At 45.6% G+C, this 26162-nt stretch overlaps 1 protein-coding gene across 1 annotated transcript in view; it reads left to right on the top strand.

Moving 5' to 3' along the window:
- Nucleotides 1-3677: 3677 nt before the first annotated feature.
- Cyth3 (cytohesin 3) overlaps nucleotides 3678-26162 on the top strand; it is a 91829-nt gene continuing 69344 nt past the window's right edge. The window contains exon 1 of the mRNA XM_052168452.1: nucleotides 3678-3881. Coding sequence (XP_052024412.1) covers nucleotides 3848-3881 — 34 coding nt within the window. The 5' untranslated portion in view covers nucleotides 3678-3847. The remainder of the gene's footprint in view (nucleotides 3882-26162) is intronic.

Genomic DNA, 26162 nt, shown 5'->3' with positions numbered 1-26162 from the left:
AATGGCTATAAATAGGAGACAGATTAAAATTATACTGTGGAGACTGGGTACGGAGCATCTGCCCTGGGCTCCGGGAGCCGGAGTCGGGGTGGGGGGCAGCTGGGAGGAGTAAATATTTATACCATTGCTTCCTTGATGACTTTCCCCTCCTAGTTTATCAATCCCAGGAAGACAAAGGCTGCATCTTTTTTCATCTTCATCTTCTGAGTACCTAGACTGGAACTTAAGAGGTGCCTAGGGGCCGGTAAGGTAGTTACGGAGGTAAAGATGCCTACTGTCAAAGTTCTGCCCCCTGGACAAGGGTTTGAGTCTGATTCCCCAGGGCCCACATGGTGGAAAGAGAGAATCAGTTCTTGACAGCTGTCCTCTGCCTCCCGTTCATGGGTCATGCGAGTGCCCTACACATGCAGTGAGGAAATACAAACAGCTAAAGCGGTGCTTATATCTATTTTTGGACCCAGGAGTTGAACAATGTGATAATTGCCTTCAATACAATTATCTTGGAGCATATCGTATTTTCCCTCCGCTGGCTCAGTATCCAAGGCACCTGCCGTCAAGCCCAGCAAACCGAGTCGAATCCCGGAACTCACACGGTGGGAGGGGAGAGATGGTTCCTGTAATAGTCCTCTGAACTTCACTCCAGGGCCTTGGCATGTATGCACTGCCCCCTACAAATAAATACATAGAATAAACTTATTTTAACATCTGAGAAAACCACTCAAAACTAGCTATCACCGAGTGTCTTAGTGGCTAATGAGAGCATTAGCTGTCCCAATATGGGGGCACAACAGATATCTTTGTCAGATTTACCTGAAATACCAGAAAGCATTACTTTAAAAAAAATCCAATTTTTTTCTTGATATTAATACCTGTGAATTTTGAAGGTCTCCTGATTTCTTTAATAAACGGTAGAAATGACACCCACAGTCTTTATTATTCTCCAAACATTCTTTTGTTTTGGTTTATTTATTTATTTTTTTTGAGACAGGGTTTCTCTGTGTAGCCCTTGGCTGTCCTGGAACTTGCTCTGTAGCCAGGCTGGCCTCAAACTCAGAGATCTGCCTGCCTCTGTCTCTCAAGTGCTAGGACTAAAGGCGTGTGCCACCACCACCTGGCACACTGAGCCATCTTGTCTTCCAACATTCTTTCAGCTTTGTCAAAATGGGGGCTCAGGCTAACCCATAGGGGTAATACACGCTGCTTACAAACAACCATTTGCTTATCCATTATGCTAGTGAGATTGGATTGGATGTTATCAGAAGCAGTTTTTTAGATTTAGACTCTGAGAAATGTACCTGTAGACCACAATCTAAGAAACAGAAGCATTAGGGATTAATATTAATATATCATATTATATATTACATTATAATATATATTAAATATATGTTTCGTTATTGCTATGTGTACATGTATGTATGTATGTGTTCATGGGTGTGCTATACCACACATGTGGAGAGGTCAGAGGATAACTTGCTAGAGACCATTCTCTCCTCTTACCATACAGGTCCTGGGAATTGAACTTATGCAGTTGGGCTTAACAGCAAGCACCTATACCCTCTGAGCCATCTAGCCGGCCCAGGGATTAATATTGGAAAGCATTTATAATTGATGAATCTGGGTTCAAAGCTCCACTCCAGGACATTATCGTCTTCAAAGAGTGCTATTGTTTGTTTGTTTGTTTGTTTGTTTGCTTTTTTTTCTCAGAATCTGTTATCTTGAGATAACAAAATGGACAGGATCAGGAAGCCACAGTTTTGTTCATCAGGACTTGAACCTACATCTCTTGACTCTCAGATCACTTCTCTGTGGATTTGTTACAAGCTGCTAAACATCTCACCAACTCGCAGAAGTATATCTTACAGTCTAGGAAGCAGCAGAATATCCGGGGTTATAATTCTTGAGGTTATCAGGAAATTGGCCTCTTTGAAATCATCCTTTAACCTTAAGCAAAAAGGTGAAGCCTGTCTGCTTTGATAGATGGACGATGGAGGAAGGATCCTTTGATTCAATGGGCAATTTGTAAATATAAAACAGTTGCTGGAAAATTTTATTACAGATGAACCATCTCCTCCCTTACAATGTTTGCTTTTCTTTAATGCAATTTAATTTGAGCAGAAAGGATTGGGAGGGCAGACATGCAATGGTAAGGAGAGGTTCCAGGAAACAAGACACACAGAATGAAAAAAGCAAGCCATAGATGTGGAACAGGGGCGAACTGAGGCCGTCTGCCCAGCCCTGGGCTGTGCCCACGGGAAATTGAATTCAGAGCTCCTACTGCATCATAAATCCAGGGCAGCTGGCAGCAATCCAAGGGAGACTAAAGCTCAACTCGAAGGGCATCTGACGCCAGACTGGCCAACCCTATAATAATGCTCTTTGAGAGCTGGGTCCCAGCTGTGCTGGACTGGGATTAGGGTTCAATCGCATGACTACGTTCATTTACAAACCTAATACTTTGTTAATTTTAAAATGCATTCAATCCACAGGAAAAATGAGACTCCATTATTATTATATACCCAAAGGATAAAAGGCTGGAATTACCCTAACATCCTGAGGGTGAAGAAGGGGGGAGGGGTTATGGGGAGAGGCTTCTCAGTGAGCTCGTTTTCAGATTATTATTATTATTATTAATTTATTTCAATCAGGGACTCACTAGGTAGCTCTGCCTAACCTGGAACTCACTATGCAGACAAGCTTAATAAAAATTCGTAGAGATTTGCTTGCTGGGATCAAAGGTATTCGCCACCATACCCAATTCTTATTATTTTTAAAATTATTTTTTTTAAATAAACACTTTTAAAACAAGATTTATTTAGCTGGGCATAGTGGCTCATCCTTTTAATTCTAGCATTTGGGAGTCAGAGGCAGGAAGATCTCTGAGTTCAGGGTCAGCTTGGTCTACAGAGAGAGTTCCATGACATCGATAGCTATGCAGAGAAACCCTATCTCAAGTCTTTGTAAGTTTTATTTTGTGTGTATCAGTGTTTTGCCCGCATGCATATGTGTGCACCACAAGCATGCCTGGTGTGTGTGGAGGTAAGAAGACTGTGTCAGGTAACCCTCATAGGAGTACAGGTGCCCTTAGAGGCCATAAGTATTGGATCCTTTTTAGAGCTGTAATTACGAGGGTCCTGTGGGTGCTGAGAACCAAATTCTGGTCCTCTTCAAGAGCAGGCAGTGCTCTTAACCGCAGAACTATCTCCCCACACAATTATTACTGTGTATATGTCATGTGTGCACGCCCACGCATGCTGTGGTCACAGTAAAACTTTATAGTCAGTTCTTTCCTTCTGCCTTTTAAGTGGCGGGGGGGGGGGGGGGGGGGGGGGGAGGGCAGTTGAGCCAATCATCAGCTTTCCCTTTCAGATCTTTTCCAACTCCCCTACTCCGTGCACTTTCGAGTCTCGACCCTTAGCCTTCTGATTTTGTAGAGCAGGGCGTCCTCGTGCTCCTGATAGATGCGGCTTCCTCTCCAGGATGCTCTACATGGGCAGACATGAAGTACGAGGGAGAGTGCTGAGATGCAGGATCCAAATCTCTGGGCAAGCAGCTGCAGCAGCTACTGCAGCTACTGCAGTTACTGCAGGGCGGGGCGGAGTCTGGAGGGCGGGACCGCTCGGGCGTCTAGGCTCCGCCCACACCAACAGAGGGGCGTGGTTTGTGTCACGTGATGGCGCCGGAGCAGTGAGGCTCCGCCCGGCCCTCCGTGGAGGCCCGGCCGCGACCCGGGCCGCGCACGCTGAGCTGCTCTCCGGTTCTTTTCGCGACCACTTCTCCTAGTCCCGGCTTTCAGCCCAGTCGCTCCTGCCGGCTCCGGGCTCGCCGGCTGGCGGGGAGTGGCCTCAAGATGGACGAAGGCGGTGGCGGTGAGGGCGGCAGCGGTGAGTGATGGAGGTGTGGCCGGCTCTCTGGGCGGCCCTGAGGCCGGGGGTCGCGCTGTTGAGAGCCCAGGCTTGAGACGCGGGGCCGGGTGTCGGGTGGGGTGGCGGCGACCGTGGGGAGGTGCGCGGGGTAAGGCCGGGACGCGGGCTTCGTAGCGCTGGTGGGAGGACATGTCGGAGACGGCGGGGTCGTCGCCCAGCGCGGTCGCGGGTCGCGGGTTCGAGGCCGGGGTCTCCGCGGCACAGCTCCAGGTCGCCTTGCAGAGATGGGGGCAAATTGCGGGGCGACCTTCCCAGCGTCTCATGGCCAAGGGCGTCCACGCCCTCCCTAGCCCAGCTGTTTCGGACGGGCCCCCTCTCCTTTTCAGCTCTCCTCAGGTGTCTCCGAGCTTGGGAGCTCGTGGATGGGGAGGGGGAAAGTTTTCAATTTGGACGCCTCGGGGGCCCGGGGGTCGGGCGAGAGGAGGAAGGTTAGAAGTCATGACCACGTCTCTGGTTTTTAGATCAGAAGTACTCGTTGGGAATGGTTTAAAGGACATGAGGGGCAAGCAGCTCCAGTCCAGGTCTGAGTATGCATTTTTATCAAATAGAAAGAAAAAATGCTACGGAGAAGGGGTGGGGTGTAAAAATAAAGAGGGGGACAAATAGCTCAGTGGTAGAATCTTTGTCTAGCATGCCCAGGACCCTGAGTTTGATCCGCAACACCACAAAATGGAAATATATAATTAAGAAATTAAAGAGGGTCAGGTGCGATCCCTTTAAAGCCGAGGGTGGTGAGCAGGAGCCACAGGCAGCAAGACTGTAAGACTCCTGGACAGGTGCCTGTGACGGACACCCTTCCAGAGGTGGGCTGTCAGTTCTCGGGGTTGCTCAGGCTGTATGTGTCTGACTTTTGAGTTCCACCCTGCTGCAAATGTGCCGATTGCAAATTACTCAACGGAATACAAATTCCTGTTGTGTCATTTCATGAATTTGGTTTCCCAAAGCATTTAAGAGTCACCGTTTGTGGAGTGGGTCATTGATTGAAGCAAGCAAAGGGTTAATGATATGCTCATCCTTTTTACCCAAATTGAAGCTGTCTGGACTCTGAGAAACGATCTTCCTTTTTTGCTGACAGAATGATCAGAATCCCATGTAATAAGGGAGTGTTTAGGAGGAAAAAAAAGTCTTAATTACAGGCTGCTGGAGCAGCTGCCTGTAAGAATGAGCAGTATTGAAGACTTCCTCGTGAAGTGGTTAATCAAGGTGCCTTCGAGAATTCCAAAGTTTCTCAGATTTTTTTTTTCCCTTCCTTGTGAAAGAGACGAAGTGGCTGGCCTGTAGGAAGTTGGCACTCCTCGCGGCATTTGCCAAGTTCAGTTCTCATAGTAAAAGCCAGGGGTAGCACAGTGGTACCGAGTGGGTGTTTTGTTTATGAAAAGAAAGAGCCCAGTTGCAAACCCTCCTACACACCGGCTGTGGTCTGGAGGCACTGGTCCTCTGGATGCCTCGCCTTTCGCCTATATCACCGTATGACATAGTTTAGAAAAGACAAGACAGTGGCAGTTTGACATTGGAATCCAGGAAGCGAGCTGAACTGGGGATTGCTCTGCAGGTGCTGCAGAGGCTGTTGCGTCTCGACATGTGAAAGATGTGAAGGTAAAAGCAGATACAGTGGGGAAACTTAGAAGCCAGTGTGTTTCAGCCATTCATAGAATTTAAGAAGTATAATAAAGGTCAACATTAAAGTATCAAAAAGGCTTAAAGCTATCTCTGGACTCTTACTGTCTCTGGGATAGTAATAAAGCAGAGAAACACTCTTAAAATGAAAAAAGATGTTACATTCAATGATACTGCATTCCATGGTCAAAAGTTAAAAAAAAAAAAAAAAGAGAAACAGTAATGGCAGTCAGGTAAGATTCCTTCAGGGAGACATTGCAAATAAGTAATCAAGACAGCCTGATAGCTGGAGTTGACTTCTCAGGAGCCACTCAGTGGAGGGAGGGAGGAAGGGAGGGAGGAAGGGAGGGAGAGAGAGAGACGGAGGGAGAGGACTGACGCCCACAAGTTGTCTTCTGACCTCCTTAGGCAAGCAGCAACGAGCTTGTGCACACACACACAATTTTTAAAAAAGTACCAAGAATAAGCAGTTATTTTTATACATTCTTGTCTAAACAATGTAAATACTGCTATCATTATGGATTTTTCTCTTATATTTCCCAGGTTTCTTGAAAAAGAACACATGCTTTCAAATTTGGGGGAAAAATTCCTCAGCTTATAAAAGATGTGGGCATTTTAAACATACAGCGTGATTTAATTCACCTTCCTGGAATACTTGACAATGAAGAGATTTATTGATTTTTTTTCTGCTGAAATGCCAGACAGTGTGCTGTGTGACAGAAAACAGCTTTTTAACGTTTATTGATTCAGTTTATTAAAAAAAAAAAACTTCCCTCCTCATGTCGTGGAGAGATACTTACGGCTGCTTTTGGCAATCTTAGAGTATTTAACTTGGAGCCCAGTGGAAAAATCTCTCACAATTTTGAAATGTGAGTTATTGTATACTTATTGTGTGAACTTGATGGCTTCTGTATGACTCTTGATCTGGGGAGATCTGAAGTTAATATATCGTTTCTTGTAGTAATCCCATTTCCATTTTCCAAACTGCTTTGCTGAAAAAGATTTTGTTTTTGTTAGCCCTTTGACAAAACTGTTTCAGTTGCTGGGCAGTTACAAAGTATAGCATTATTTGGCATATCATTAGATAGGTGAGCCTTTAATCTACATCTGGGACCCCTGTTTCAGCTTTCTTAGAAGATAAAAAAAGCTGAATTTATTGAAATAGTAGTTACAGCAGAGGCCGAAGGTGATTTAAAAGATTTTCTTTATTGTTAATGTGTTGGTCAGGCAAACAGGACTTCAGAATTTGTGGTTTTTATAACTGAACTTTCTGTCCAGGCTTTAATTATTTGTTCTTTGCCATGCGTGATAAGGAAAGGATGGAGTATGAATGGCTGGAAGGCGGTTACAAGGAGGAGGGAGTGGGGTACGAGGTTACAGGGACACATTGTTCCAGGCAGTGTGTGCAGAGCGTAGTTAAGGTGGTTTTCCTTCCTTTGGCGCTTGGTACCTTTCAGATTCTCTAGAACAGTTCTTGAATCAGGCCTCTACTTAGAAGGTAACTGGCTGGTTTGGCTCTGTGCCGGGGCTAGGCCCGTGTCTCTGAACGTGCCACTGGGACAGGTGAGGTGATAGGCCTGACCTATGCCCGCAGCATGCATCTCCCGTCAGTGTGGATGTGGGCACAGTGCGCACTCAGGTGCTCTGAAGTCCAGGGTACTCAGGAAACGGAGGTAAAGTTGGCCGAGATCCCAACTTTCACCTGTCAGTCAGGTACTGAGCCTCAAGTTTGAAAACAGTGTTGTAAGGCCATTTTGGCCTTTGCCGGTGGCAGGGCACATTAGTCACGGCTCTGAAGAAGGGTTAACAGACCTGCCTGGGTCCTATTGGCTTAGATCTGTCTCTTGCCCTTGCCGTGGGGAGGGACCCTGCCCTGCAGGTGCATTTCCATCTTCATGAGTGGTCTTGCCTGGCTGGGTTTGGCCAGAGGGAGCTGTTGGGGAGTCTGGAAGCTGGAAGAAAGGAGAAATGAGGTTCTCTTGTAAAACCGTGTCTCTGCTGCTCCTCCTCCTTTATTTAGGCTCCTGCCCCTGCCACGGGGTCTCTGCTTTTCTGGCTCCTGTCCTTTCTAACCTCCCGCCTTCTGCCTCCAGCCTCCCGACAGAAGACAGAAGGGAGAGCTTGTGGCTCCTCCTGGTCTCTGGGTTGTCTTACTGTTTCCTGTTTTTCTGTCACATGCGTAACCAATTCCCTAGGCCAATTTCCCTTAAAGAGATGGCTGTTTACCCTGTTTAGACTCTGACATCTATGGGAAACGCTGGGCAATATTTTTTAAAAATCAAACTGTAAGTCCTCAGACCCAACAGTGCAGTTCTAGGAATTTAATGCGGGAATACATTTGTATTTGCGAGAGGCAGTAAAAGCAAAAGATTATTCATTGCCTTGAATGTCTATCAGCAGAAGACTCGGGAGAATAAACTCTTAATATAGGGATGGTGACTGAAAAAGCTACAGAGTTGAGGAAAGAGGCAGCTGAGTTGAGACAGACAGACCTCCATGATGTTTTGCTAAATTACAGAAGCAAAGAAGGAAAATATGCATTGTGTGCTAGTTTCTGGTTTTCTGGTTTTTTTTTTTTTTTTTGTTTGTTTTTTTAAGGAAGTGCTCGTAGATGAATGATCATTTTCTGGAAGGGTAAGCAAGGAACTAAGAACAATGATCACCTGTTCAGACAGGTTGATGAATTTAAACGGGGAGGAAATATTTCATTCTCTGTCTTTTTATTTCTTGAAATTGGATAACGTTGAAGTAAATCTGTCCTCACCTTGCTAAAATTAGAAAACAAGTTACTGGGAAAAATATTGTTCCGTGCAAGTCAGACCCCTCCCCCCCTCCCCCCCATTTATTTGTTGGGCACAGCAGATGTCTCTAATCCCCGTGCTTGAAGCTTGAGGCAGGGGACTTGCAAAGAAAGAGTTCAAGTCCAGCCTGAAGTTCAGAGTGTGTCATAAGGACAGTGTGGGCTACAGAATAAATCCTTCTTAAAATAAACACAAAACTGTCTCTGCAAAGCCAGGACTGGACAGGACAGAAGACAGAGGCTGGTGGATTTCTATGAGTTTGAGGTCAGTCTTATATACATAGTGAGTTCCAGGTCAGCCAGGACTATGTAGAGAGACCTTGTCTCAAAAACAAAACAAAATACCCCAAGACAAAACTCTCAAAACAAGCCAAAAATAAAATACACACCTATCTCCTACAAGAGAAAAGAAGACATCCCCTTTTACAAAGAGATTTATGTCTCAAAAACATCCTTTTTTGAGGAAATTTATGTAAGATAAAAATATTAAGTATAAATAGAGTATGTTCCCTACATGCATTCACAGTATGTATAGACACTAGTAACCACTCTACTCTTGAGAGGCTATGATGCTTTTAGATTAGGTGTTGAGCGGTTTCTAGCAGTAACCAGATTTTGATATGGTCTGTATCAAGTGGTAGCTCCTGTGCTTGCCACAGGGTAGTTATCATGAGTAAGGCCCGTGAACTTCCTGTGTCCATGGACCTTATGTTTGCATGGGGAGACAGGCTTAAAAGGTCACTGGATTTCTAAAATAACCAAAAATTATTCTAAATGTCTTGAAAGAGAGAAGAGGTGGCCAGAAGGGTGTTGGAGGTGGGCATGGGAGGAAGCCATTGGCCCAGACTGCATCTTGGAGGAGGGGCTCCTTCAGAGCCAGGCGAAGACCAGTGTGCGGCCGTGCTCACGTGCAGGAGCCTGTTTCAAACAGGACAGCACCATTAGATTTATGTTTCAATAATTGTATTTAATGTTTATAGAATGTTCTTTGTCAGGTCCTATCTTCTGAGCTTTACTTATCTTGATTTACTGCACTGCTAAGTATTACTAGCTACACAGAGAAAAATGGAGGGAGAGGGAGGCTAAGTAGTTTGTTTCAAATGTCAAATGTCACAGCTGGTAAGTGGTGGAGTCATGACTGATTTTTATCTGTGTTCTTGTTTGAGTCTGTTTTTTTTTTTTTTTTTTTTAACGTCTTAAGGACAGAGTTTCTCAGTGTAGCTCTGGGTGTCCTGCAACTCACTCTGGGACACCCAGGCTGGCCTCACAGTCACAGAGATCCACCTGCCTCTGCCCGCCAAGCACCGAGTCCATATCTTTAACCATCGGCCACCTCGCCCTTTTAGGAAAGGTGTTCCTGGGTCCTAGTGAAGAATGGGTTGGGGGAAGAGCACAGGGTGTGGGCACAGTGAGGTGCAGGTCGTGGTGCAGGTGACAGTTAACACCAGCTGCAGGAGCAGGGAAGCAGGTCAAGGGGTGAAAGGCCACGTCACTTGTCTCCATTAAAAAAGCTGCATGTTGTGGAGGCAGAGGCGGGCATGAGTTCCAGACCAGCTTGGTCTGTAGAGTGAGACTCTGGTTCAGAACAGACAAACTGCCGCGCACTATACATACTGTCTCCATCTCTCAGAATTAGTACCCTAGCTGTTGACAGTGCGTGGTATGACTTTAGGTATTATTGCAGATAAGTCCCTTCATCTCAGTGTGTAGCAGAGGCTTGTCCCTCTGCCTCGGTATAGCTGCGTCATCCTTCTGGTTACTCCGGCCAAGCCCTGGGTGCTATCGTCCTCTTACTTCTTTGCTGTAACCTTCAAACACCTCCCCATCCAGCTCCACGGCCTTGTTTATGCCACAGCCAGAGTATGTCCCAGCACCACAGCATGTAAAGTATATACATTAGTATATATCCTAATTCATGTACGTTACTGTATGCTACATAAAAAACCCTTTATTCTCCTTGACCCCTTGGTAAGTGTTTTTATTTATTTTTTGTTTGTTTTGCTTTTGAGACAAGTACTTACTGTATGTCCCTGGGTATTTTAGAACTCAGAGACCTGCTTACCTCTGCCTCCCAAGGGCTAATACTAAAGGCATTTGCCACTATATCTGGCTCCTGTACAGCCCATCTTCTTTAAAAAGAGTTTTGCTGTTTGCCTGTTTGTTTGTTTAATCTGTGGTGTGTACGTGTGCGCCCAGCCGTTCACCTGCCTGCGTATCTGTGGAGGTCAGAAGAGAGTGCTAGATCCCTTGGAAGTGGGGTTGGCAGGTGGCTGTGAGCCTCCTGACGTGGGTGCTGGGACCTGAACGTGGTAGGCACAGCTCACCTATCTCCCCAGCCCCGGCTCCCACTGGCTCTACATTTTCCCACGACCTCTCACTTGGCTCCAGTTACACCTCCTGGTCTCCGCCTGGTAGCCCTGCCTCAGGGCCTTTGCTCGGCTGCCCCCAGGCTTTTCCTGCTGGCTGGCTGCACCTGGTGCCTTCCCGATTTCATTCAGAATCTTGTGACCGCAGTGTCTCCTTACCACAGAGCCCTCCCTCAGGCACCCACCCAGCGTCACCGAGGCCAGTCTTCCCTTTTCTCTGTTCTCAGTTTCTTGTAGTTCCACTTCTCAGTACTCAGCACTGCTTGCCCGTTATGTATTTGTTTATAGTTGACTTCTCATAGACTGTAAGTTCTAGCTAGACAGTTTGGCATATGCCTCTAATCTGAGCACTTGGGAGTTAGAGGCAGGAGGGTCTCTGTGAAAACAGTCAGGGCTACATATCGAGATCCTATCTCAGTAAAATAAATTAACTTAAAAGAAGGTAGGTTGTATGGATGAAGAAATATTATCTGCTGCTATGCTTTTAAGATCTAAAATACAGCTCTGTGCATCTGTGTACATCAGGCCTAGTAAAATTATTTACTTATTTTGATATGGTCTGTATATGCATATGCATGTCTGAGGAGGTAGAGGCCAGAGGTTGATGACTGGCATTCTCACACAAAACACACAGACACAATTTAAAAAAAAAAAGAACTATTCAAGGTCTCTCCGTCTTGAAAAAATTTTATTTTTATGTCATATTTGTGTTTGCTTGAATGTGTATGCATGCAGTGCCCACAGAGGCCAGTAGAGGGAGCTACTTGGGACTGGAGTCGCAGATGGTTGTGAGCCACCATGTGAGTGCTGGGACTTGAACCCAGACCTTTCAGAAGAGCAGTGCATTTTACTTTTTTTTTTTTTCCCCGAGACAGGGTTTCTCTGTATAGCCCTGGCTGTCCTGGAACTCACTCTGTAGACCAGGCTGGCCTCGAACTCAGAAATCCGCCAGCCTCTGCTTCCCAGAGTGCTGGTATTACAGGTGTGCGCCACCACCGCCTGGCTCTTTTTTTTTTTAAAGTGCTTTTAACTGCCAAGCTGCCTCTCCAGCCCCTCAGAGTGTCTTTTGAGAAAGTTGCTCACTGAACCCAGGGCTCACCAGTTTGGCTGTTGGGCTCCTGCATTTGCCTGGTTCTGAGTCCCCAGCACTGGGCCTGCAGATATGCAGGATCTTGCCTGACTTTCCCTGAGTGCCTGGATCTCAACCAGAGGCCCTTCCTTTTTGCAGCGCGCCCTTCACCTCAGTCAGTACGTTCAGGTCAGTGTGGTTACCTCGGAGCAAGCTCTGATCCTATTGTCTGTCCTCTTCTGTCAATAATGGCGGCCCTTAAGTTTTGCTGTGAGGCCCTGTGGTTTCTTTTGCTCTGACAGAGTGCGTTTATGCAAGTCTCCTTTTTAACGAGGAGACTAGTGTCAACTGTATGGATGCTTGGTAGCGGGCGTGTACGTGTAGGATGACACACAGAATGGTCTAGAGACTTCCGTTTGCTTCTTTTAACCCTTCACATTCTGTCTGTGTCCTGCATTGAACTCTGACGACCTGATTTTCTGTTGATGTGGTTACAGACAACACTGAGATGAGCTCCGTAGGTGTGTCTCTTCATATGTGTGTGAGGCTTTCTGAGTCTGTTGTTTCTGGGTCTGTGCTGGCATCCCAGTCAGTGGTTATGGTTTGCCTGCTTTTGGTTTTCCTAGATTCCAGCCAGTTGCCTTCTCAGTAGGATCTGGTGAGTGCCACTCTGACTTCCCAGCAGCCCCAGCATTTTAATCCACATCCGTGCTCTGGCTCTTATCCTAAGTGTCCACCTGCCTCAGGAGTAAGATACATTGTGTACCCTTTTCTCTTTCTAAGTATACGGGTGTTTTGTCTGCACACCGGTAGAGGCCGTTGGGACCCATTATAGACATTGTGAGCCACTGTGTGAGCGCTGGGAAGTGAACTCAGGCCCTCTGGAAGAGCAGGTAGTGCTCCCAGCCTTGGAGCAGCTGCCGCAGCCCCGCAGCCCCGCAGCCCCACAGCCCCACAGCTATGGCTCTTGTTGCTTTTCTAGCAGTGAGCTGTGCTTTGAAGGCTCAAACGGACACAGTGACAGTTGGGAGGGGTTAGCAGTGCGGGATCCTCGCAGTTGGAGGATGATGTGGGGTTTTAGCTTCTGTGAGCAGGCTTAGAGAGCAGAAGAGAGGGCTCCGGTGTTTGCCTTCTCCACCTTCAGAGGCTGTTTTTACTGAGCACCAAGTTTATTCCCAAGGTGCTGGGAAGGGACGCTTTCATTCATTGCTGTGCGTGCATGGGCTGCAGTGTCTCTGGAGGAACCAGCTCAGGCTCCTTTGAAGCCCGTGTGACTCTGCGCAGTTCACCTTCGCCTGTCTTGTTTGCCTTTCAGCTGGGTTGGGCCAGAGGTGGCTTTCCTCTAGTCTGTCCTGCTGTTTCACTTTTTAGTAGGGCCATTGCCAAGGCCTGATCTTAACTAACATGTGCAGAATTCTTGGTCATTGTCTCTTCATTGATCCTTCTCCTGGAACTCTGATTACATGTGATTAGGTGTGTCTTCTGTGTTGTCATGTATGTATATCTGAGACTAATTTCCGTGCTTTTCATTACTTAAAACTGTGGGTATGCGTGTGTGCATGTGTTCACATGTGTGTGCACACGTGTGTATTCGTGTGTGCGTATGTGTGCGTATGACCTATTTCTGGAGTAATCAGTTTGTATGGTGAGCAGAAGTGATTCCTTTTGCTGAGAGCATAGGTGGGCACACCGTGCGACTGCTTCAACAGGACTGGTGGGAGTCTTCCCTTGGAAAGAGGTCAGTGAGCTTAAAGACCCTGATGGAAGGTTCTGGAGGAAGTGGTTTATCAGTCTGTAATACAGGACTGTATTACAAAGGACAATTTTTTTTTTTTTTTGGTTTTTTGGTTTTTTTGGATTTATTTTTTTTTGAGACAGGGTTTCTCTATGTAGCCCTGGCTGTCCTGGAACTCACTCTATAGACCAGGCTGGCCTCGAACTCAGAAATCCGCCTGCCTCTGCCTCCCAAGTGCTGGGATTACAGGCATGCGCCACCACCGCCCAGCACAAAGGACAATTTTTAAGTGAAAAGCTTCTTTTCAGTTTTTACCCCCTGCTTTTTGGGGACAGTTCTCAACTATGTAGTCTTGTTTTGTGTGGAGTTTGCTATGTAAGCCAGGCTTGCCTCAAAGTCATAGAGCCTGTTTCTGCCTCTGGAGTGCTGGGAATATATCATCACACCTCTAGTAGGGATTTTTTTTAATTAAAATTGTGTGTGTGTTTGTGTGTGTGTGTGTTTTGGCACAGGCCAGGAGAGGGTTTTGCCTGTCCAGGAGCTGCAGATACAAGGCAGCATTAACCACCAACAGATACTGGAAACTGAACTTTGGTCCTTTGCAGAAGCAGTAAGTGCACTTAACTACTGAGCCATCTTTCCAGCTTTTTAAACACTTTTAAAAGTAGATTTTGTTAATCTAGCAGAGGATCTGCTGAATACACATAACATATTTTGGCTTTTTTGGAAAACAGTGAATGATTTAAGTAAGGGTAAAATACCTCTTGTCTCTATCAGCCTTCTGAAATTGATTGTCCTCATGAACTTGAGAGCTGCTATCTGTCTCCCAAATGGCATGGTAAGATGGTCTGGGGTTTCAGAAATGCTGCCTGCCTGCTCTGCCTAGAGACTGCCCGGAGCTTTTCTTTCAGATGAATGTCTTTCAGCCCTGAGTAAATATTAGGAGAGACCCTCTCGAGTCAACTTAGTTGGTCAAGATGATTCTGTAATTTACTTTCACAGAGCAAATTGACTTTCTGGGCTGTCTCAGTTCCAGTAAGTCACCAGGAACACTGTTCAAATAGGGGGGATAAAGCTCCTGCCCGCGGCTCCCGGCAGAGGCTCTAGTCAGTGTTCGGCTCCTTTTCTTCCTCTTGGCAAACATGCTTCTGTAATTGATAAATAAACTCAGAAGTATACTGTCACACTGAGTATTCTGATGATGACGGGAAGGTAATTACTAATTACCCTCCCCCTGTTTTCATCCAGATGTTTGGCAACTTGCAGAAAACAGTCTTATTGCAGTCTTAAATTCACTTTCATGGGAACATATAATATTCCCCGTTTACTTTGGACAGCGGCATTTCCTATTTCTGCGGACAGATGCATACGAAACACATGCTCTTGGAGTGGCGCTTGCGGTCCCCTGAGGATTCTCGGAAGGAGGAAACGGGCTGACCTATTTGGTTGCTATGAAGTAAAAACAGTCTTGTTTTCTTTTTCTTTTTTTTTTTTTAGTGAACATCTGGGTTGCATTTATTTCACATTCTGGAGGTTCTTTAAAAACCACAATTTGATAATATGAGGGTTCATTAAAGCAGCAACTATTTAGCTATTTCTAGAGTTGATTTAAATAATAGGGTGGCTGATGGAATTAAGTAATTTTTTTCCATTCTATAAAGCCATATCTAAGTAATGCTCTGTGATTTGAAACCATAAAACTGGGCCCTAAGTATTGGTGGGAGATGAGTGGGGAAGGATTGAGCGAGCGGCCTGTCCAGTCCTCTGTCCCCTGCTTCTGGTGGCCTGGCATCATTGCTGTGGTGGTCTACTGTCACAAGTCCACCCTGTTTTCTTCTGTGTGCAGAACCAGGAGTTGCCCAGAAGCCATCTCCCCGTCAGGGCACCACAGAGTCTGATAATCTAGCCACTCTGAATCTCACTAATCCCGGAAGGCGGGCCAGCACCGAGGGAGGGCCACTAGCAGAGGGGTTTCTTGGGAATTTCTCATCTTTAATAACTACACGGGGATATGACTCGTCTTACACTGGACTCCCTTGGGCCTTGATGGCCAGGCAGTCTATAGGCATGGTGTCCTTTATGCCTGAGTTCTAAACCACACTCTTACAGAAGATGGTTTTGCTGGGTTAATCCCCTCAATTGATGTCTCTATATTTCCTGTCACACAGGGCAATAAATTCCTTATTAGAGTGGCCAGGAAGAGGTGTTGTCTGAGTCAGAGGTGACAGCCCCAGGCAGTGGGGCAGCAGGCTGCTTCCCCTCTCACTTTGCAACATCACATTGCTGTAGAGGGAGAGAAAAGCATTTTCCTTTTCTGTAAGTATATTAATCAGATATAGTTTTCTTTCTAAAAACTGAGGTAGGTTATATTTTCTTTTTGAGATTAACACTTTGTTCTTCTGCATAAAATATATAAACAAAATTATGTGTTCATATGCTTAGGATATGTTTATATTGCATTTGGCAGACATTTATGATTACAGTTCTTTCAAGCATATTTTTTTTTAATGCAGTGAGGAATAGTGGTGTGGGCATTGGCAACATAACATTCTGTTAGAAGACAGGACTCCCTTTTAGTTCTTAGCAGAGAGGAAATAAAGGAAAATGATCAAGAATGCCCTTTGCCAAATTTCACTAATTAGATTAAAATTTTTTTGAGTTGAGAAGAGATCAGACAAATGAATTCATTTGTGTTTGTGTTAGAGTATGGGAAAATAGAGGATTGTAGCGTCTTTTAGATGTCTGGCCTGCTCACATGACAAGCCTGTATATCCCCGTGTGGGAAGCTGAGTGATTGCAGACTCTGAGTCAGTACAGACTTCATTGTTGAGGGAGAGAGCATGGGTGACGTGAGAAGGAAAGGGTGCCGCTCACCCCAGAGAGCGGGAGTCTTGTGGGACAAGCCTCTCAGACTGCATTGTTCTCAGGACTCATCGGCTACCTGTGGTTCCCAGAGCAACGTGATTCCAAGCTTTGAGTTCTTCCTTCGTAAAGACTGGCTCTTATGTGGTTTCTTTCATCTGAAATAGGGCTGGGCTCTACTCTAGTCACATGGCTAACGGAGGGCTTGGGCTTCCTTCCCTTCTCCCCTTCAGTCTCTGCCTCCTCTGCTTCTTGGAGACCCAGACCTTCACTCCTGATGACAACCGTTAGTGGAGCAGAGTCCAGGCAGGACATCTGTGTCCCACCCTCATGTGGCTGCTGGGGTAGAAGTTTTGTTTCATAAAATGCCTGGTAATGTGGCTGGACATGCAGACCATGACTAATCTTTCGCTTTGAATCTGGAAAGAACATGCTCTCTTTCCCCTGGGATCCTGCCGCTATTAATGCTTTGACATTTAGTTTTTAGATTTTAAGACTCTGCTAACCTTCACATCGCCTCTACCTTTCTCCTTCACAGTAGAGGATAATTGGTCTTCCTGTCAATTTTTATGGATTATTTTGGTCTTGCATCTGAAGAGGGGTGGAGACCATGTATTTTAGAAGAGTTTTCACAACTTCCACATCAAAAACTTTTGTTTATTTGTCTTTCCTTATTTACTTATAAAAAGGTTTTGATGGGGCAGAAAAGAATTCAGTCTGGCTAGGCTAGTCTTAGCACAGCCACTGTGAAGCACGCCCAGTGCAGCATCCGAGGAGCTGGGAACTCTCGGGGCATGTGCTCTCGGGGCTGCTGCGGTAGTCCTCTAGAGCGCCCCGGTTTCAGGAGGTTGGGGTAGCTGGTTTTTGTCTTGCTTTTAGTGGATTAGTGATGGGAGATTTCAGGAACAGGTTTTTACAGGTGTGCCTCTCCTTAACTAGGGAGTTGTGAAGAGCTGGTGGCAGGGCCGTTCCACCTGCCGCTGGTAAAAGGGAGGAAGGCTGTCTGGTTCTGGCTGCAGCAGCAACCCGCGTACAGCAACCCGAGCGCGCTGCTGCACACAGCCGGAGGGCGCTGCTTCTGTTCTGTGTGTATTGGACTTGATGTTCTTAATGTATTGAACTTGTCATTCCTTTACCTCCATGTAGAGATAGTTACTTCCATAAGTTAACTGGTCTCTGGAGCTGTAGGATTGCCACAACACTTGAGCCTTTTCTGTCACCAGTCCTCATCTTCATGGCTGACCTGGTAAGAATCGTGCTGCTGGAGATAGCGGAGCAGCTATTTCTTCCTAAGACACCTCCTGTTGTCTGCGACTCAAGAGTCTTACCCATTTCTGATATTCTAGGTCAGGCACTGAAGAAATCAATCCTCTCTTTGGGGGCAGAAGCATCAGCTATAAAGTCTGCGACTTCTGAATCCTGCCTGTACTCTGTGTCCTTAACACACACAGACATGTGTGTGGACACGTTGAACCTAGTAGTTGCACTTGGCATTGACATATATATTGTTTCTACCTTCTTGATTTGTGTAAGTTACTTTCCTTGAGCTTCAAGTTTTTCATCTGTGCAGTGAACGTTTAGAGCTCTAAGTGAAATCTTCGAATAGTGGGCACATCGACCAGCCCTCATTGTCCTAAACCCTTCCTTGCCTGCCCCAGTCCACAGGCAGAAGGGAGCTGGAGTAGATTCTGTTTTGGGGGTGCAGGAGAAACTTGTGATTGGCAATATAATTAATTTTTCTCTCCAAGCTTTGTATTCTGCACGTCTTTAAGTATACATGTTTTGAAAAAAGACAACAACAATTGTCCCGAGCATTTCCCATTGAGCTGGTAAGGTCAGGGTCAGCCATCCAGCTATACTTCATGTGTGTGTTTTCTGCATCGGAATTGCTGACAGTTTGTTCATTTTCTTCTTTATATAATTTAAATGGTATATGTGTGTGCATGAGTGTGTGTGTGTGTGTGTGTGTGTAAGCTGTATGAGAGTAACTTCTAAGTATCATTACACTTTTTCCATGAATACTTTATAATCTGCCTTACTGTGGACACCCCTTGGTGGAATCACTTGAAGACTGACAGCAATTCCCGCTGGCCCGGGGCTCACACTTGGGATCCCAGCACTTGGGAGACTGAAGCATGTATCAGCCCATGTATCTAGTAAGTTTAAGGCCAGCAATATAATTAATTTTTCTCTCCAAGCTTTGTATTCTGCACGTCTTTAAGTATACATGTTTTGAAAAAAGACAACAACAATTGTCCCGAGCATTTCCCATTGAGCTGGTAAGGTCAGGGGCAGGTAGACAGTCAGACCTTGTGTCAAGTGTGTGTACACACACAGATTTCATAGTAATTTACATATAATTCAAATTCAGTTTGCCCCAATTGTTCAAACTATTTTTCTTTTTAAGCCTTATTTGTTTCCTTTTTGTATATGGGTGTTGTGCCTGAATATTCATATGTATGCTGTATGTGTACCTGGTATCTGTGGAGGCCAGAGGAGGATGGAACTGGAATTACAGAAAGTTGTGAGTTGCCATGTGGGTGCTTGAACTCTAACCTGGGTCCTCTGGGAGGGCAGCCAGTGCTCCTAACTGTTGAGTCATTTCTCAGCCTCACTGTTTATTTTTCTTATGTATTTAGGTCTGATTAAGATTTACATCATATAATTTTTCAGTTTCCCGCTTTTTTGACGAGTATACTCCTACTGCTTAATAGTCTTTACATTCTATAGACTAGATTATCCACAGGAGCTAGAGATACTCTAAGAACTTAGTTTCTTCTTTAATGCCACTTTCATTACAGATATGTTAAAATCATCGTATAAAGGATCAAAGTTGTATTCATTTTTTGTGCTTTTTGATAACTGTGGCCTAAGTTGGTCACCAGAAGTGACTAGACAGCTGAGATGCCAGTGGCCTGTGTGTGGGTGAGCTCGGAACTGGCCAGCATAATGGCTTGCTAGATTCCCACTCACGGGAAGGTGGTTATTCATCTAGCTTAGCATAGGGAAGATTTTATTTGAGTATTTGGCCAGGGTTTTATAATGAAATGAACTATAGGATTGGAGAACTACAATAACATAACATAACATAACATAACATAACATAGTTACATAACATAAAAGAGACGCCTTGCTGTTATACCCTTGGAAATAGAGCACACTTGGCTCTCTCTGGAAATGGTCTTTCTTTTCTTCCCTCCCTCAGTGCTTTTCTTCAGGCTTTAAAAAAGAAATCAACTTTAGCTGCAGCTGAAGCCAATACAGGATCCAGCTGTAACTTTTTGTTGTTGTTCTTACATCCGGTGATGGTCATAGCAAACTCATTGTATGAAAATTCAATAAAGGAAAAGGGCAGGGTGGGAAAAAATGACACCCTATAAAAGCATTCAAGAAATAGCAACAGGATCTAGGAGTCTCCCGCTCAGAAGGCTGATTTAAATTCCATTCTGAAGTATTAATTCTGTTGGTGACTAGTCTAGTAGGCGGTTTAGTTTTTCCCCTTTTAATATTATGCACACACCATGTAACCAGAGAGTGTACGTGAGGCTGACACATTTTCAGTGGGAGGCAGAAAATAGTAACATGTGAGAACCCAGAGGACCCAACTGCGCCTCCTGGAAAACAGAGTGAGAATTCTTCAGAACACGGTCTATGCTGAGGGTGGGATAGAGCCAGCTCCGCTCCGTTAAGGCAAGCCAGGTTCTCTTAGGTTTTTTTCTGGAATACTCCTATATGTGCACTTACCATGAAGCCATTAAGTTCAGAATCAGCAGCTCAATGAAAATTTTAATTTGCATCTGTTTAAGTCTGTCTATAGAAAGACATTGGATCTTGATGTCTCTTAAGAACCAACTATATCTTATCACCCTATAGCTGAAGGGAAATACTTTTGTGATTAGTGGACTGATTGTAAGGCTAGTGGCTTTCACACACTTGTGCATCTCGGACATTTTGTTTTTCTTTTGTATGTGTGTGGGAGTCACATTTCTCATATTTCTTCTAATTGTAGCCAGACATCCTGTTTGGGGGCTATTTGAGACCAGTGCTGCTTGTGAAGAAATCATGTGGTCTGTGGAAGCCTTCTTAGTCTTCTTAGATTTGATTTTATAGGCAGGTTTCCTTGAAAACCCCCATGTGCTATTTTTAGATCTCTGTTTCTGTGGTTCAGAGCATTAGCAATACATACACATTAGCACAGAAATGTTCACTATCTAGAGGTTATTTAGACTTTATAGACAAACACACTAGCAGTGCTTTTGTGGATATGACGGCCTAGCAAGTACTGCTGGACAAGTTTAAGGGACGAGATCCTGCTTCCTATAGTGTTGCTGAGTCTAGACCAGATCTCTAAGTCGTCTTTCCTGTTTTACAGTAGGGTCCTGCTCCGTTGGTTTTCTGCCTCCTTCTGAGAGGAGCATCTTCATAATTGAGGCACTTGCTGCATGTCTTCCCACTTCTTGGCTCATCAGTGCACCCTACCTTTTTGTTTGTTTAAATTAGAATAGTCTGATAGCTTGCTTACTTATAAGTGATTGGCTTGCTGGTTTTTTTTTTTTATTGTTTATTTTTTATAGCATCAAAGATCTGTTACAAGTTTTAGATCTTACAAACTAACAGGAATCAGGCTTATAACCCTTTAAGCTCTTTGGCAACGAGATGCCTATTTTTTTAGCACTAAAATTCCTGTTCATAACAGTAACATTCGGTGGGGTCACAGTGTTAGGGCTGACCCCGGGCTTGGCCTTGCACGCCTTAGGCACACACTCCACACATGCTGAGTCTGGAGCTCATGTAAGAGAGCTGGCATGGTAGCAAGCGAGCCCCCTTAATCCCAGCACCGCCCTGTGAGATGGGAGGCAGAGTCAGGAGACTTGTGCTGAAGTTGTCTATCCAGCTGACCTGCAGAAACAAGTGAGCGCTTACCTCAGCAAGTGGGAGGTGAGAACCAATTCCCCAAAGTCGTCCTCTGACTTCCACAGACAGACCATGGTGCCCCCCCAAATAATATAAGCATAAGGTGAAGTGGGACAGGGGAAGTCCAGAGCACATCCCCTGTCCCCCCACACAAGAGGAAAAGAGTCAATTGCATTTTAGGCAGGCATCGCTACACGTGGAGCACGACTCTGGTGGTAGCCTCTTGGTGTACATGAGCAGCAGCATGGGAGGCAGCGGCATGGGAGGCAGGAGTGTGTGGTCTGCAGGGTGTTTACTCTGCAGGCCAGTGCACAGATACAAGGAGCTGAGGTAAACCGTTAACAGAGCTGTGGAAGATCTGCTTCTGAGGGATGCCAGCATGTCCACAGCAGAGGACTTCGGATGCCACACCTTCATCCCTTCACTCTTAAGTCCCTACGGATGATAGCAACGTTAAAAACCTGCTCACAACAAGAAAGACAAGGGAGCTGGGCGGTGGTGGTGCACGCCTTTAATCCCAGCACTTGGGAGGCAGAGGCAGGCAGATTTCTGAGTTTGAGGCCAGCCTGGTCTACAGAGTTCCAGGGCTACACAGAGAAACCCTGTCTCGAAAAAACAAACAAACAAAAACCAAACAAACAAAAAAGAAAGACACAGGAAAGGGATGGGGCAGGTAGGGGGATTTATAAGTAAATTTTTAAGTAAATTCTAGATAGCTATAGTGTAGCATGGTGACTATGGTTAATACTGTATCATATCACATTTGGTAACTGTTTTTCTCACATTTGGTAACTGTTTGAGGTGGCCATGATAATTGGCTTAGATGATAATCTTCTCACAACATGTATGCATATTAAACAGCTTTTTGAAACAGGGTATCATTTTATAGATTAGGCCAGAGTTGACCTGCATAGAGTCCCCTGCCTCTACCTCCAGAGATTAAAGGTGCATGTATCACACCCACGGATACATATGAAGGATTCATCAGCAGTTTTGCTATAGCTTAAGTGGAGACACATTCAAGGGAAGACCCTTGGTAGAGGGCAGAGTTAAGCTGTTAGAAGGACCAGGAAGCTGGAAACCTGCCAGCACATCAAACGGAATGAGGGTTATTTTTTGAGATAGTTTTTTTTGTAGCCAAGATGGGCTTTGACTTGATATTTCTGCCTCCACCTGCAGAGTGTTGGCATGACAAGCTGTGCCACCGTGATGGGGTGTGGGAATGGGGATTTAGAAGAAGCAGGAAAGGCTCTTGGCAGCCTCTTACAAGGCCTTGTCTGTGCAAGGGCAGCCAGTGTGGGAATTGTTTCACACACACAATCTGGATTGTAAAGGCCATCTGGAAGCCATTGTGCCAGAATGTCCCCCGCACTCTTCCCTCCATTTGCTCCTTCCTATTTAGTAAGGACAGAGTTGATAGATATTCTTAGGCAAACATTTTTCTATAAAAATGGATTTCTCTGTCTAAAGGGAAATTGGGGCTCTCTGGATATACCCTGAGACCCCAAATAAAGTTGTTTATTTTTGTTTTTGCCCTCTGAGGGCTTCTGAGCCTGTCGGCCTTCATCTGACCTTTCACCCTGAATGAAGGCCGTGGAAGCTTTGCTTGTGAGCCAGAGACAGGCACTCTCTCTCAGAGTGCAGGCCTTGGAGGGATCTGCTGAGGGGAGACCCTCGCTACCACACGGAAGGATGCCACGGAGCTAACTGTAGCTCACTCTTAAATGTCTGCAGACAGCAAGGATATCCAGATGGGTGGAAAAACCCAGCAGCACGAGAGAGATTTAATTAAAAATATTTTTAGAAAGAATAGCCGATGCCAAAAGAAAGAGAATTGAGAGAACAGAGAACACTTTAAACGTGCACCCTGGCAGCTGCAGGGGTGAGTGGGGAGGTGCCAGAGCCCAGACTCCAGCCCTCCTCTTGGGTCAGCAGCTTCTGGTCGAAGTGACAGGGAGGGAAGAGCGTGACTCTGAATCACAGCAGTGATCCAGTGAAGGATCAGGGCCTGACGCAAGTCAGAGTATGGCTTCCCAAGCACTCAGTGTGCGAGAGACACTGTAAACTGTGGAGGGGCTCTGCTGATTTGGGAAGTAGGAAAAAGGCTGGGTGATGGATCCCAAGTGACTTCAGACAGCCAGGGGTGGATTTGTGCCTGCACAGTAATCAGCGCCAGGAGCCACTGGATGGACCGGGAGGCCACTGGACACATGTGGGCTCCGTATGCTCAGCCGTGCTAGTGCTGCTGCCTCCGCGCTCAGTCTCTCCCCTGGAGCAGTGGGCAGCATTCCAGCCCCGCCCCCTCCCCCACCCCCCCCCCAGTGGAAACCAGGTCAGAGTTAGGCAGAGATGTCAGGATCCAGAATCAACAGGATGGGTTTATCCTAGGAGACTGACAAAGTGTCTGAGGGCTGGAGCTGGGCTACCCCAGGGGTGCTCCTGTGGTTGAGGTGTACACAGCCAGCCCCTCCTGCCCACACAGAAGAGGTAGAAAAGTAAAACAAAACAAACCCAGCCAAACTAGGCGGGGTTACAGGCAGGGCCAGCCACTCTGTTTGGGGGTGGGTGGGGGGAGGCTTGGACTTGGAAACCATTGTTCAATAATAATAGAAACAGCTTGCTGCCAAAATACAATGAAGGGGGATACAGGTTCTTAAATGTAATTCTGAAAAAAATGAACTATAGAAACTTGAAAATTTTAGGTAAAATGTACTTTGTGTTCATTTTATTAAACTGGAAGGAGGGAGATAAATGGATTAAAAGTTAAAGGCAGTGGGGCTAGGGAGATGGCTCAGTAGTTGAGAGTGCTTGCTGTTCTTCCGAGGCTCCAGGGGATCCACTGCCCTCTTCTGGCCTCATAGACACTGCATACATATGACACAGGCATGCTTGTGTACACACACACACACAGAGAAACACACACACACACAGAGAGAAACACACACAAACACACACACACACACACAAACACACACACACACAAACACACACGCACTCTTTTTAAGATGAAAAAGGCCAAGTTGAAAGGTAGTTGATTGAGAGACAGAATTATGAAGTGAGATGAATAAACCAAGAGAAAGAAAATACAATTACTAAGTTCATTTGCAGACTTTTAAACTCTACTAGGATCCATCTGTGAGGAAGAATGGATCATGGCCATGTGGGAAGTTAAATTAGTGCTGTGATCTAAGTAAGTATTGTTTCTGAGAAGATAACAAAACAGAACAGAAACAGTAATCAGAGGTACAATGGAAAAAAGTAACGTTGACGTGAAAGAAAACCACCAGACACTCTTGTCTATTCAGTGGGCTTGTTCCGCATTGGTTGAAATTAGTAGAAAGAAAGACATATCAGGATTAAGGACCCCAAAAGAGTCCACCTAAAGCAAATGTCTGTGTGTGTGTGTGTGTGTGTGTAGGTTACTTAGGGGACATCAGGATGCTTTTAGACTTTCCTACAATATCATTGGATAGAGTAAGGCTGACAGTTTTTAGGAGAAGCGATTGTCTCTAAGAATCAATCACCATCATTGTTAATTTGTAAAGACAAAAGAAAGGAGCTCTCTCAAACTACAAAGAAGGTAGAGCTAGGAGTGTGGGGAGATGGCTCAGTCGGTGAAGTGTTTGCTGTGTAAACATGAGGAGCTGAGCCTTCTCCCCAGGAAGCCAGGTGTGGGGGTCTAGGGCAGTAGCCCAGAGCTGGGGACAGAGGTGAGCCCTGCAGCTCGTTGCTTAATCAGTCTAGTCTGGGAGAGAACCTGTCTCTGAAGTAAGATGGAAGAGTGGAAGGAGCACCGCCTCCACTGACCTGGCTTCCTGAGCACGCGCGCGCGCGCGCGCGCGCACACACACACACACACACACACACACACACACACACACACACACACACACGCACACACAGGGCAGAGCTAGCACGTGGGTCTCGGTGGGAGCTCACCTGTCCTTGGACAGGCACCAGCATGTCCTTTCTGTTCAAGGGTGTGGCTCTTCCCTGCAGTCTTCCTGATGCCATTTGGGGGTTTTTCTGTAAAAAGAGACATTTTCATAGTGGACCCTCAACTGAAAGACTTAATTGGTGGGCCTAAACTCCAGTTTCCATTAACCCTGAAATGGAGCATTCAAGGTCAGTCTGGCAACACAGTAAGGGTCTGTCTTGTTAAGGGCAAAAAGTTGAAATAACTTAAATGAGAAAGCTGTGATATTGAAACCAAAACACTGCCATTAAAATTTAACCATTTTAAATTTGTCTAATTATAAGCGTAACCATTTGAGTGAATTCAATGAGAAGATAAAATAGTATAGAGGGGCAGCTGGCTACTCAGTAGCCATCCTAATACAGAGTTAGTCAGGGGACTTGAGAAGCCCGCAAGGACATGGCTCAGAAGTATTGGGAGAAGGTAAGGACCCAGTCTTGGTTTTACTTTTGACATTGATAATTACAGAAATTTAATAGTACTGTGGTTTAAAAAGACAGGATAAAGGTGACCTAACTACTAGAAGATTTAAAATAAGATGAAAGCATCTCACATCAGAGGAAGAAAATAAAACAGAACAGATTATGGGATAAGGTCCTCCAGTCAAACGTGCTGTGATCTGCTTTTCCCTGTATTTCTTCAGAGTATAACTTGTTATAGTGTAGCGATTTCGTGTGCTCACATATATGCTGTGAATTCATGTCTTTACTTGTGTGGACCAGTGGCCAGCCTCAGATGCCTTCCTCTGCTGCTTTCCTCCGTTCTGAGGCAGGGGCTTGCTGATCCTGGGGCTCATTGGCTAGACTGATTGGCTAGCTAATACTGGAATGCTCCTGTTTGTAATTCCCCCCACGCCCTGTACTCGGGTAATGGAGGCATGTGGCTGCTGTGTGCTGGAGA

Source organism: Apodemus sylvaticus, chromosome 22 (genome assembly GCF_947179515.1).
Source record: "Apodemus sylvaticus chromosome 22, mApoSyl1.1, whole genome shotgun sequence".
NCBI lineage: Eukaryota > Metazoa > Chordata > Mammalia > Rodentia > Muridae > Apodemus > Apodemus sylvaticus.
The sequence above is the reverse complement of the archived record's forward strand: the minus strand, read 5'-3'. Positions and strand labels throughout refer to the sequence as shown.